At 37.2% G+C, this 13,388-nt stretch overlaps 1 protein-coding gene across 1 annotated transcript in view; it reads right to left on the bottom strand.

Annotated features, from left to right (window-relative positions):
* The window catches only part of CHN2 (chimerin 2), a 292,674-nt gene that overhangs the window by 168,179 nt on the left and 111,107 nt on the right, over window positions 1-13,388 (bottom strand). The window contains exon 2 of the mRNA XM_019508643.1: window positions 3,112-3,150. Within this exon, the coding sequence (XP_019364188.1) occupies window positions 3,112-3,150 (39 nt within the window). The remainder of the gene's footprint in view (window positions 1-3,111; window positions 3,151-13,388) is intronic.

The following is a 13,388-nucleotide window of genomic DNA, read 5'->3' as shown; positions in this document are numbered from 1 at the left end:
ACTAGGTCCCTTCCGACCCTTAATCTATGAATCTATGATACTTTAATGGGCAGTAAAATAGACTACTGTGCATTAAAGTGCATGTGCAGATGCACCCAGTGAAAAGGGACCTTAGGTACTTACTGAACCTGGACCTATATATTTTTCCACATTGCTTTAACTTTTCCAGCTGTTCAGAGGTAGATGGAAAAAATGTTTGTTAAAAGTTAACCATAAAAGTGTGCTGGTGTAAGGATGTGCCCTCATCATCTTGTCAGATAGGTGTCTGTATTATCAAAATAAGCTTCCTGAACATTGAAGCTGGACATAGGACAAGTCTGAAAAGCAGCTAGCTGGTACTATTCTTCTGACAGTACAATCCTTTAACATTTCATTACTGGCTGAAGACCTTTTATGCTGGAACTAGGCCTCTTTCTGCAACAGCCTTTCTGCATAGCTGTGTGTCTAAGCATAAGAAAACAAGCTTTCAGAAATGCTACTTCACATGTTCCAGCTCCTTAAAGACAATGCATAGTGGTCCTGATCCTTGCACCCTGTTGGAACACTGGTGGTTTCAGTGAGGCTCTATGAGGACACAGTGAGCTGCCTATGTGGAGCAACTGGTAGGATTGTTGTTTTATAACACTCATAACATGGCAATAAAGTACCAGTCCACTTATGCAATAGTTAAAATATTTTAAGGGGAAAAAAACCCTAAAAACATATATATTTTGATGATATTCTGACAAACTGAAAAAATGGGGACATTTAATAAAATACCTTAATAATGATGTTTAATAGATACTGAATACACATGAACACTAATCTTAAAGACTCTGATGTGACACAGTGGTAGATCATAATGCAGATTAATACCACTACTGTCTGTAATCTTCCCAGTGATTAACTCAAAATTGTCAGTGTCTGAAGGAATAAAGCAGCAGCTTCAAAGAAACTAACTGCAATGAAAAACATATGTTTGTGGAAACTGTTCTCAGTAATAATCCCTGTAATTTTAGACTACTGTCAAATGTGTTTAAATACACTGCATGTTGAAACTGTGCAACATTTTCCAAGGTCATTTATGCACAGAGCTGAGCTGCTGAGCAGATGATTTTGTCAGCCACCACAGAATTGGCATCTTGAATATATTTGAATAATAACCTATTTATTCAGACTGTGTACATTAGGTCTGTTTGCTTAAAAGTTTCCTAGGGTGGTATGTATGCTTTCAGGAGAAAGAAGCAAACGAAAAATTCTTAGCTGCATTGTGCTAATCTGACAACTGCATCACAAGTGATGCAATTCTGGAAGGATTTTTTAAAAGTATCATGCTAATTCCCAGAGTCTTCCATAAAGTGGCTGTGTCACACCTCAGAACCCTGACACCAAAAAACTCAGTGGGAGTTTTGCAGTTGACTTTGATAGGCCCAAGACTTCCCAGATACCCTCTTATTTAAAGTACTCCTTTAACAATACTCTCAGATAATCTGTCATTAGTATTATTAATTTTTAATAATCTTTTTAATAATCATATATCTTTTTTAAAGGAAGCATTGCCTCTGAAAAAGAACAAAATTCAGAAACTCCTGGTGGGGGTGGTAAAGCAGGCTTTGGCTCAGCCAGCTACTTAAGTCTGTGCCTAACTCTGAGTACATGAGTAGTGCTACTAAAATAAATATAATCCTACTGAAGATTTACATTGTCACTTTCTTTGTAGCTATATGTAAGCAATATTTTCTAGGAACAGCAGAAAAAAATGCTATAGTGAAAATCGTAAGTCTAAGGAAAAGTATTCATACCTGTAATCTTTGTAACCCTATAATACTATATAGAAATAAATATGTCACAAAAACAATGCATTTGTGGGTTCTATTATATTCCCACGTTTGCTCATGTACAGAGCTTAGATGTCAAAGAGATGCCTTTGATGTCACTAAAAACAATGAGACTGGTCAAGTGCTTATGCACATGGTAAACAACTCACTACTTCATGTTTCTGTAGGGTTATACTTTGCAAATGGTGTCATGATTAGTTTGAAGCTGCCATCATAAAAGGGATAACTTTTTATTTAAAATAGTTTTAGTTCTGGAAAGAGCATAGCGACAGGGCTACCACCTCACCGAAAATTTACACATGGTTTTAAAAATGTTAAAAAAATCAATATTATAAATAAACATTTAAAAATCAACTATTTTTGTCTTTGATCAGTGCCACCTCATAATACAGTACAATTATAACAAAGACAATCATGTAAAAATATATTTTATAGGGGGCACTGGATGGTTTAGATTAGGGGTGCTCAACCCCCAGCCCATGGGCCAGGGCCATCCCCTGAGCCATGTCATCTGGGACTCCTCACAAGTCTGAAAATTTGACAGTGGGAGGGAGAGCAGTGGCTGCTCCCCTGCTGCCAAATGTCCAGACCTATGGGGAGCTCTGTAAGCCAGAGTGCAGGGTCCAATCCTGGCATGTGGGGCTGCACAGGGGTGGCACAGGGCCCAATCCTGGCAGATGGGGGGCAGCACAGGACATGGGGGCTCAATCTTGGCATGCAGGGCCGAGAAGAGGCACTGTGGGGCCGGATCCTGGTGCATGGGATATAATCAACCTTGTGGGCCAGTCCTGTGCCACTCATCTAGTCCCCAGGGCCAAAAGGATGAGCATCACTGGTTTCTAGGATTGATAATGGTATATTGAGCCTTCTATTTCTAATCCAGCCTACACTGATAGGAATCAAAAGCTATTATCATGTTGTTCGGTAACATAAAAATTGGTGCACTCATTCAATGTTCATAAAGAAGAACATACTCCTATGAATGGGAATCTTTTTTAGAAGTTTCAGAGGAAAAACAAGGACCCAAGTGTAAACAGTCCAGTCGCATGCAGAAGCAGCTCATATGTGTCTACGTCTCAGTAAGGATGCTGTTATTGCTATCACCCCTATAGTACTGTGGTTAAAGAGAAAACAGGGTTTTTGTTTGTTTGTTTGTTTTCACCACATCCTAATGAAGTGACTTTCACAGATACCCAATGTACTTAAATACTTTGTTCTAATTTAGAGTGAAAATATTTCATAATAAATTTTTTGTTAAAATATTGAGATTCATTTAGATTTCAGATATACTCACAGTATGATTTCCATATTGGAGGCTGGTATTCTTCAGCATCTAGTATTAAAAACAAACACATAACAAAAAAATCAATCATTGGCCACTCTGTCAAACTGTCAACATGTGTTTTCTGTAGAGAGACCACAGCATGTCAGCAAAATTCACATTTCATTCCCATGAGACAGCTTACCCATTGACAGTATAGTTCTCCATATGAGAGAAGAATATAAATTTCACAACTTGGGAACCCAATGCTATTTTTCCAAATGCAAATGTGATGGAATTAATTTCTTACCCAATTTCATAAAGCTCCCTGACTCGCAAGTATTTTTAAAGTAATTAACTTAATTGTGGGAGCAAGGGAGGAAGCTCAGATGGTATTTACTTGGCTTGGCATAATAAACAGATATATCACCATTTGATTTCACATCAGGCTTTTAACCCACTTAGTTAAGCTTTAAAGTAAGTAACAATGAATAACACACATTATAGCTACACTGACAAAGATGTGTGATTCAGATTAGAGGCAGATGGTTCCAACAGCAATGATTTAATTAAATTCCTTGAATTTAATCCAATGTATAATTTACAGATTTTCTAGAAACTGTGTCAGCAATAAAAATGTAAGGAGTGGAAAAACTTTAACTTCACATAAAAGACTGGAATGATCATCTTTCAATGCAATGTACAGAACAATACAAGAGGTAAAAGGCTGATATGGAAGTGGAATAAGATGCTGCTGACAGCCAGAACTGAACCTGTGACTTGCGTATCTAAATACACGAGCAACTACAACCTGAAATAAAAGGGGTGGTGTCAGCATTTTTGGCATAGTAAATTCATCATTCTTTATAAGCATTACCACGGTAATGATTGAAACAGTTAAATATACAGTGCCAAACATGATGCACTTATTTTGATAGGAGGACAGTAGAAGGAGGGGAAGTGGGGTGGCAGTGTCATATATTCTAACATTGCACCAAATTGTGATTTCGGTAAACACTAAAGTGTCATGTCATAGCGTTAAATTTTAAAATGCAAATGCACATCCTAATCAAAGTGTTTGGTATTTCCTAAACTTCAACTCAAGTTATGCTAATATAATTCAATTACATTTTCACAGTTCATTTGCCTGTCTATTTATACACCAATGCACAAACACTTTCTAAACCACCATGCAAAAGTTTGTTTACAAGAAATGTTAACGATCAGCTACATTACACCACTTATAACTTCATTGTTTTAAAAATGGAAGTTTAACAATTATCAAAAATTTTGCCTAGAATACTAATCTGTGATAATTTGCAGATATTTCACTCGTGAAGTCCACTTACTTAGTTTTCAAATAATTCCACCTGTTGAAAACTACTTTGCCAAATCTAAAGGGCTCTCAAACCAGAAGAGGTTTATATATTACAGCAATCCAAGGGTAACTAGCTTGCTACTTCACTTTATAGAGTAATTATTTTAAATTATGCAACTGCATTAATGAGAACAGTGAAATGTATTAAAATCTGCAAGTACAGACATTTTTCGCATCCCATATTATGGCTCTTAATATATTATTTTCCGGGATCTTCTGTATAACTGCTTTCTTCACACATTGATCATCACAATTGAAATTAATCACAAGAACCTCCTCTGGTCTTTGCATATCATGTAGTCAATGGAGAAACAACCTGAAAGATAAAATAGTGAAGCCTCTGGCCCCTGTGTATTTTATTACTAACCAGTAATGCTCACTTCCACAATTTGCTTTCTAACATAACTTTGTAATTTTTTTATATTTCCCACACCACTGAATTTCTGAATCTACTTTACTAACTGAGAAATATTTTTATATTCACTTCTTTAAATGTTAAGAATAGCAAATATCATTTACTGACATGGGATAAAAGAAGGCCATGAACTGTTGTATGACAAAGCATGCACAATTTGGAGAGATGGAAAGACATTAGAACGAATGAATGCAAGTCCATTCACACTGGGATGCCTTAAGATCCTTTCACGGGTGTCACAGAATGCCACAAAATGTTAGCACAGTTAGGCTTACAAACTTGAGTCACAAAATAAACCCAGAGATTTCGAATACAAATCCATAGGGTCAGAGAAACCATAATGGAACCCAGAAGTGGAATTTGTTGCTCCTGTATACAGGGCAAGAAGGTGGTGCAGATGGGACTGTTGCAAAACACAGGTGTCACTCTAGAGTTCAGTCTTTTTATAGACCTAGCTAGTCATGGGATTCCAAATATTACTCCTGTGCTAGATTACTGTAATTCATTCCTCTGTGGGCTTTCTGCTTCCTCTGGATTTCATTCATATTCCATATCACTTGTTTCTATATAGTATAATGAAAATTGTTTATAAACATTTACACATACTATAACTTGGCCAAGAGATTTATTTCAGTGGTTTATTGTTGATTAAACTGCAGACCTATGCAGGTTGCCCTTCATTCTTCATTGCCAAGTCCAATCTGGCTCATTACAATGAAGCATTAAGACTTTATACTAAAATTTGGGTGATCTGCTTATTTACTTTATGACATTAACACTTCCATATAGAAACAGGTGATTGGAAGAAGGCCTAATACTCACATTTGCCTTTTTTTAAGTGTCCGACTGCATGGAGGTGGACACTTATTATCTTTTTAACATAAGCAATCTTCTCAAAATTAAAGTATAGATTAGGATGACAATAAAACCCCACAAATGCATTTGCAGATTCCTAAAGGTTGTACAGACATTTTCCCTTTGACTGATTTATTGAGTTCCCCACACTTGCAACAACTACTGGGGACCAAATTTCAGGAAATGAGACAAGTCCAATGTCAAAAATTTGGCCAAGACCAAACATCATTTAAGTTCCAGAGAGCATAAGACATGAGATGTAAAAGACTCCCAAAATGTCAGAAACTCAGCTATCACAAACTCATATAAATTTAAGGAGCCCAACTTTGAAAGAATATAAAGTGGCCAAAGGATTTTTTCATTTGAATTCTTTATAATTGTGAAAAAGGATTACATAAAGTAAATTTACAAAAAGGCTTGGAAAAACAGGACTGGCAAAAGGGCAACATTTTCATTAAAAAACTCTAGAGGAAATATTGTTTACCAGCAGCTTTGAACTTTATTGAAATATAACCAGTTTGGAAGGTGAATTTTTTTAGATCAAAAAAAAAAAGAGAGAAAAGAAAGTGATTTAATGGATAACAGAGAAACAAAAAGAATACTGACTTTAGAAGAGATTTCAGCTAACCATAGGGTTCTTAGTATACAAGGGTATAGTCATAGTGGACAGAAAAGATAATGGAGAAAATTGGTCAAGCAAAAATGATACCATGGAATGAGGAAAAGGGATTGAGAAAAGACAGATTAGTTCTACAGTTAAATTTGCTTTACAGAGTCTTTACAGAGTAGGAAGAGAATGAAAAAGCTGCTTAAGAAAAAGCTGAATAAGCAGTATGGGAGCTGAATAAATGTGAAACTTACAGTTAAACAGCTTATGAAAAGTTTTGGACAGCTTTAAGCATCAGGATAAAGTAAAAAAAAATGACTTTTCCTAATTCAAGAAAAATAAAGGTAAAGGACAGAATTTTAAGAAATTATATGTAGTGAACAAGTGATGATCTGTGACGCTTTTGCTTAAAAATATTATGGAATAACACCTGAAAAATGAAGCCTGTGGTAATTATTTAAAAAACACATAATTGTGTATGGATCTCAAGCTTTATTTTTTTCCACGTGGCCCATTAACTCAACCAAATGTTGTCACTTACTGAGATGTGGTTGGAGGAGGGAATTCCAGTGTTACTTTAATCTCATTTTAGGCAAAATAATTATTTTACTAGAATATGACACTTCTAGATGATGATCTAAGGTCATGTTTTAAGAAAAAGTCCTTTGTTTTCTTTACTTCTATGTTGATACTGGTTGTAGAGTGGCTTAATAGCACCACAATCAAAGTAGGTCTAACTTAATTAAATGAAGGTATTCCTTTCATTTTTAAAATCTGAGGATTTATAACACACTGTAAAGAGATCTCATTGATCAGATCATAAATATAACACACGATCTAAAACTTTTAATTTAAATAATCATCATCATTGCTACTTATAATAGATAAAAATAAAAGCTATTCTCCAAATAATTTGATGAAGTATGGTCAATATTTCTAGTAACGAATTAAAGATAAATATCTTTACTTAATATTGATTAACATTATAGAAACAGGATAATCCTATCCTACTGCACTGGATACTCCTCAGCTTTAAAGATAAATGCACTGTGTTTATTTCAGCTTTAAGAACCATTGTTCTAAAAATGACCTATCTTCAAGACAGAGATCCAACCAAGAAGACTGCCTGAAAAGTGAGTCTATCCCCTAATTATAGAGGCGGTCTAATTCTTAGAAGTGATCTGAAAGATGTGGCCTTTAAGCTTATAAGGGAGGCAATAATACATTTCCAACTTCTAATTAAAAGTATGGAGGCTCTGTGCTGTGCTCAGTTCTGACTATTCTAAAAAAAAAACACAGTTTTCCACAGCAAATAGTGCTGGACTATTTTGTGGACTTTAAGCATTAGGAGTTGATCAATCAAGAACCCCGGGATTCTTTGAACATGTTTTAGCAAGAAGAGGAAGAACAGTATTTCCTTGCCTTTGGTATGGCCTCAATGTAGCCTTCCAAAAAATCTCTTTTCTTTAGTTTGCTTGTGTCAGCCTGAATTTTCTGCAAGTGCTCCAGCTTCCACCCTTTTTGAGCAGTTTGAAATACACAATGGCAGGTAAAGACGATGGTAGAAAGAGGACATCTAGGAGTCACTGAGTCAATGGCAATGGATAGTCCATACCTTCAGTCCATTGCTTCAGTCTCTCAGTTCCACTTTTTGCCTCTTATTGCTAAATTCAGGACCAGGGCTATAATTATTATGTGGTTTGAGCGCATTCCTCATGACTGATAGATTTCACACAATTCCAGCACATTCAAACTTGCATTGTTATCCTGATTTTTTTTCCCAATCTTTTTTTTCTTTTGTTCTTGGTTTAAAAAAAATGCATTTTTATACGATTCAAAATGTTTTTTGCATGTAGTATATCTCTACATTATAAGGTTGCCTGTCAGAGAAGTCACATTAATAGCATTTTAATTCTTCTTTGATAATAGATTTTTTTCTTAAAGTAATTACAATTGTACAAATATATAAATGATTAAAATGGAGCTGACAGGTGAAAGAGAGTTACAAAGGGATGGCTATGATCATTCCAGTGTTCTTTCAAAACATAAATCATTGTTGTATTATTGGATTTTCACTGTGTACTTAAGTCTTACCAATTATTATTGCTCACATTTCTCTTCTTATCTGAATCCCTGATGACAGTATAGTAGAAGGTAGCAGTTATTACTCTGTTGTTTACTTTACGCTCTCTCACCATCATAAAAGCACGCACAACTATCTCAATTAGTTATATCTCTGCACCAGTTGGAGTAACTTTGAAAACTAATTTACACAGTTAAACTTTCTCAGATTTTGCTTATCATGTGGAGCACACACTTATTTTTCTTTCCTCCAGCCCCTTACCCATAACAAAGCCACTATGCTTTTCTAAGCATATTTGACTTGGTTGCATTGGAGGAAGTTTTTTTCTTAAACAGTAAAAAACCACAGCGAGGTGACAATATCACTAAACTTTTAAAAGGTCAGGCTATTCTCTGAGTAGAGCAAAAATAATTCTTTCATGTGTATCAGTGGTTCTCAACCTTTTTGGACCTGAGGCATACTTCACTGGACTCAAGTCAACCTTCTGTAACTTCTGTGAATTAAGTGACACCCAATTTAAAAACCTAAAATATTTATATACTACAGTGTTTACCTCCTTACAGAGGGGATGAGGAGCAGGGGTGGGGGTTGTTCAGGCAGGGACAAGCCTGAGTCTGCAATTATCTGCTTAGCTCCTCATACCTCACAGCACCCTTCAAAGGATCTGGTGGCACCCCAGGGTACCCCAACACTCTTGTTGAGAATCACTGATGTATATATGAATGTGCTAAGGAGTAGGACTAAGAAAATGTTAAGGTGTTTGCACTTACTATATCCCCACATATGTTAAAACTTAGAGTGTAGATTTGCACAAATTTCAAAACTCATGAGAAAATTTGAAAAAATGCAAGAAATGAATAAAAAAAACCAGCCACAAAAAAGCAGTATGCAATATGGTGCATGTGGGCACATCACACATGAACTCCTAAACAAGCTGGGAGGTAGTAGTGGGCTTCAGTCCACTGTAAGACTTCAACGAATTAAATCTCTGCCTGATTGTCACCTGCTTAGAACAAACTTTGTGTGTGCCTAGACTGATTCCTGTGTGACACAGCAAACACTGAAATTCCATTCGGAGAGAAAGTCATAGCTTAGGAGGCTGTGCCTGTTGGTCCCTACAGTTTATACACATCTATGCTTCAGAATTATCTTAAGACATGGCCATTGTGGAGACATTTAAAAATATTGAAACTTCACCACCTTGGGGGGGCTGAAGCAGGTAGAGGACCCCTGGGGAGCAGGAAAGACTGGGAAGGGAATAGCTGAGCTTCATTGAGGGTGCTCAGGGCTATACAGCTGGATTGGGGACAGAGGGACTGCTTAACTGATGGGGCAGAGAACCTCTAGCTGTGTGGCCTTCCCCAATAAATGTCCTTAATAAAGAGATTGGCTGCACTGTCGCTTGAAACTTTGGGTTGAGTTCAGTCCCCTCAACAGAAGGTGAAGCCCCTCTTTTTGGAGTGGAAGTGAATGCTTGATCCTTGAGTCAGAGCCAGAGAAAACCGAGAAAAGTGAGGGACCAAAAGGCCAAGATTCTCAGAGTTGGAAGGAATCTGGGCTAGGGATGGGGTTGCTCTCAGAGACCAGAAAAGGTCCTAGTGGTCCTGGGAAAGAACATTTTCCTGGAGGGCACTCTATGACACCAAGGTCAAAGCCTTGATGGAGTAGGTGTTTACCTACCACAACCTGTGTTTGGACATAGTCAGCTATGTGCTGCAATTTCAAGAGTGAAATCACATGACAACCTGAAAATGCAAATTATACAGAGACTTGATCAAGGAATAATACCAAATTTGGAAGACATTTATGTCAAAAACATGGCATTCCACAACATCCTCCAATGAAATTTGTAATTATAATATGCCCTCTCAAGGTAACATGCTGTTTTCCTCTCCTCATGACTAGTAAAATGACTAAAACTGATTAAGTTTGTTTAAATCATACAATTGAATGCCCTTCTGAAGCCACTCTAAGTTCAACAAGTAATTTAAAAAAATAAGTGGGCTATTTTGTTATTTTTTAACCCCCACTTCATTCTGGGATTCTGTGGAAAAATTCTGAAGCAAACAACTTTAAATCACTTGAATCAGTTGTATGACTTAGGTGAAAAGAGTTGAAAGGCTGCTACAGATGGCCACATTTTTGACAGAACCAATGTCTACTGAACATTTCAAGGTTTTTGGCAGAAACTGGATACAAATTGCACACAGAATACGGCTGAAGATTAACAGGAAAAACAAGAAAGGCCAAACCGTAAAAGGAAAATCTGTGGCAAAGTGGAAGGAAGAAGAGAAGTTTGGAGGACAAATGAAAAGAGCTCGAGTTGATGAAAGGTATGCTATATTTGATCATCTGTTACAAACAAAAGCATCTTTTAGCTTTAAACCTGAAGACAGTTAGCAGTTGGTGAAGAAATGTAGTGTAAAGAAGTGGTGCCCTACTTTTTGAATCCATGAACTGAATGTAGGGGGGGTCCAGGGGCTAAATCTGGCATGCACAGAGCTGGGGTTTGATCCGGTGTGCACTGGATCAGTCCCTAGCTACACTACTATATTGCAGCCACAGCCCCCACCTTAGCCCCAACCTTGTGCATGGCAGATGCGGCCCAGCCCCATGTATACCAAATCAGGCTGCACTGCCCCAGTCTGACTCCCTGCATGCTGATGGGATCCAGCACATAGAACCATGTCATCTGGCCTATGAGGCTTGAAAATTTGGCAGTGGAGGCATTAGTTGCTACCATTCCCACCCTGCCCCCTCAAATTTCTGTACCCTGCAGGCTGGGCAGAGGTTGAGCACTCCTTTGTAAAGCATTATAAATAAGATTCTTTCCCAAATAACTCAAATGTGCAACCACAATAAATGTTTTTAGTGAAAAATTCTCTGGGTGCACACTTGTAGTTAATAATTAAGAGATTTCAGTACATGACACAGGTACTGTTTAGTGTTTCATGCAGTGTTGCGATGCCAGTGTACAAGCCAGAAGCTGTCAACTTAATTGCAAAACTTTCTTTAGGGCAGAAGACAGTCTTTATTTATTTATTTATCTAAAACTGTGGAAACATGCCTCAACTAATTTTTTCAGGCTATAAGAAAGTCTGATCTCCAGCAGAATGTCACAAACAAGAATCATCAAACCCATTTATTGCAGTGTGGTTTATAAATTAGTATGTTCATTCAAGCTAGATGTTTCCTACTGTGCTGTTCTCTTTTTAAAAATTCAGCAATAGTGTATAATTTAAAATGTCAAAAAGTCCTAGTAAAAGAGGTGGAGTTCTGTTCTGCACAGTAATTACACTGAAACATTAAGCTTATAATAAGTACAATATAAAATGACAGCTATTTTGTATCTTTTGCTTTTATGCCTACCATAAACTCAGCATTAGAGGCTGCTGTATCTATCAGTCCTATTGGTTTATTTCAATATATACACTCTTTCAGGAATACACTTTTTCAGAGGCTGATCTGAATTTATAAAAACAATGTATTTTCTGTAGAATGAAATGCAGCTAGACAGTTCCACAGAGGCATTTATCCTGAAGCAATTATGTATATTTTACCAACATATAGATAAAAAAATTAAAGGTTTGATGAATAAACTAAATGCAGAAAAGACAAAATTGTCAAGCACCAAATGCCAAATAAAGTTAAAGTACTGATAGTGCGATCTTCCACCTATGATCAGAGCCATATTGACATAATAAACATTCTAAGAACCACATGTGTACGTTACAGAATTGTCAGCATTGTTCACAAGGTCATAACCATCCAACTGCAGCAAGTTTACCAACAATAATATTTTAAGTTTTTACTTTTTTAATAGCTCTTTCTTTTCTGTATGAAGTTTATGGAAATGTTTTGAAATTTGGGTGTTAGAAAGCAAGGACAACATGCATGATCAAACAGTGAGAGGCTCTGTACAAAAAGCATGAAAGGACAGAGCATGTGGACAATTTTACATTTTAGCAACTTTGAAGAGGAAGAGGAAAAGGAACTGCTGTTCAGGAGCTAGCAGAAGCTGCTACACTTGCAACTGTTTGTTACACCTGCCTGATCATATAGTGATAAAAATGAACCATACCACTTAACTTTGATCCTGAATGAAGCAGGGTTTAAGTTGGAGCAGTTTTGCTTCACTTGTATTGATACAGAATGGTGCATATGTAACAGTTGCATTGTAGCAGCTTGTACCAGTATCCTTTGATGTCAATACAACTGTTACTTCTGCCTATAGTGGGAGAGCACAACAGAATTTTAGCACATATATTCTTCTGGAAATATTATTGTTAGTCAGGGATTAGTAATGTTTTCCGGGGGGGAGGGCTGAAATAAACCAGCTCAGGTCTGCAGCAAACAAGCTCTAGGTCAGCGATTCTGAACCTTTTTCAGTCAATGTACCCCTTGGTCTCAGAGTGAGACTTCACGTACCCCCTTTCAATGGGAAATTAATTTTTCAGGCCCTTTGATCTGTGTTAGGCAATGTATGAAATATATCTCACGTACCCCCAGGGGATAAATGTACCCCTGGTTCAGAACCGCTGCTCTACGTCCTAGTGCAGGGGCAGGCAATTATTTTGGGTGGAGGGACACTTACTGAGATTTTGTGAGCTGTCGAGGGCTGCATGGGTAGCCCCACCCCTTGACAGTTGCCCAGACCCCTGGTTGCCATCTTGGGGCCAGAAGTCCCATGCCTAAGCACTGACCTTTGCCACCAGAAGTCCCGCCCCTGACCCCCAGAAATACTCCTTTTGGGATAGGGGGGAGTTGCCATCTTAGAACCAGAAAAAAAAATCATTTTAATTTTATTATGAAAAATATTTTGTCATGATTTGTGTTTGAGTAGTCCATATAGAAGTGATTGATTGCATAACTCAAAAATAAATTCTTAGTCTTGTATGTTGTGGGGGGGGGTATATGGTGGAGTGTGTGTGTGTGTGTATGGGGGGTGTCTGGTGGGGTGCTGGGGTGTGGG

This window comes from Gavialis gangeticus, unplaced genomic scaffold (genome assembly GCF_001723915.1).
Source record: "Gavialis gangeticus isolate Ggan-Ray unplaced genomic scaffold, GavGan_comp1, whole genome shotgun sequence".
NCBI classification, from domain to species: domain Eukaryota; kingdom Metazoa; phylum Chordata; order Crocodylia; family Gavialidae; genus Gavialis; species Gavialis gangeticus.
This window is presented reverse-complemented; position numbering and strand designations above follow the sequence as displayed.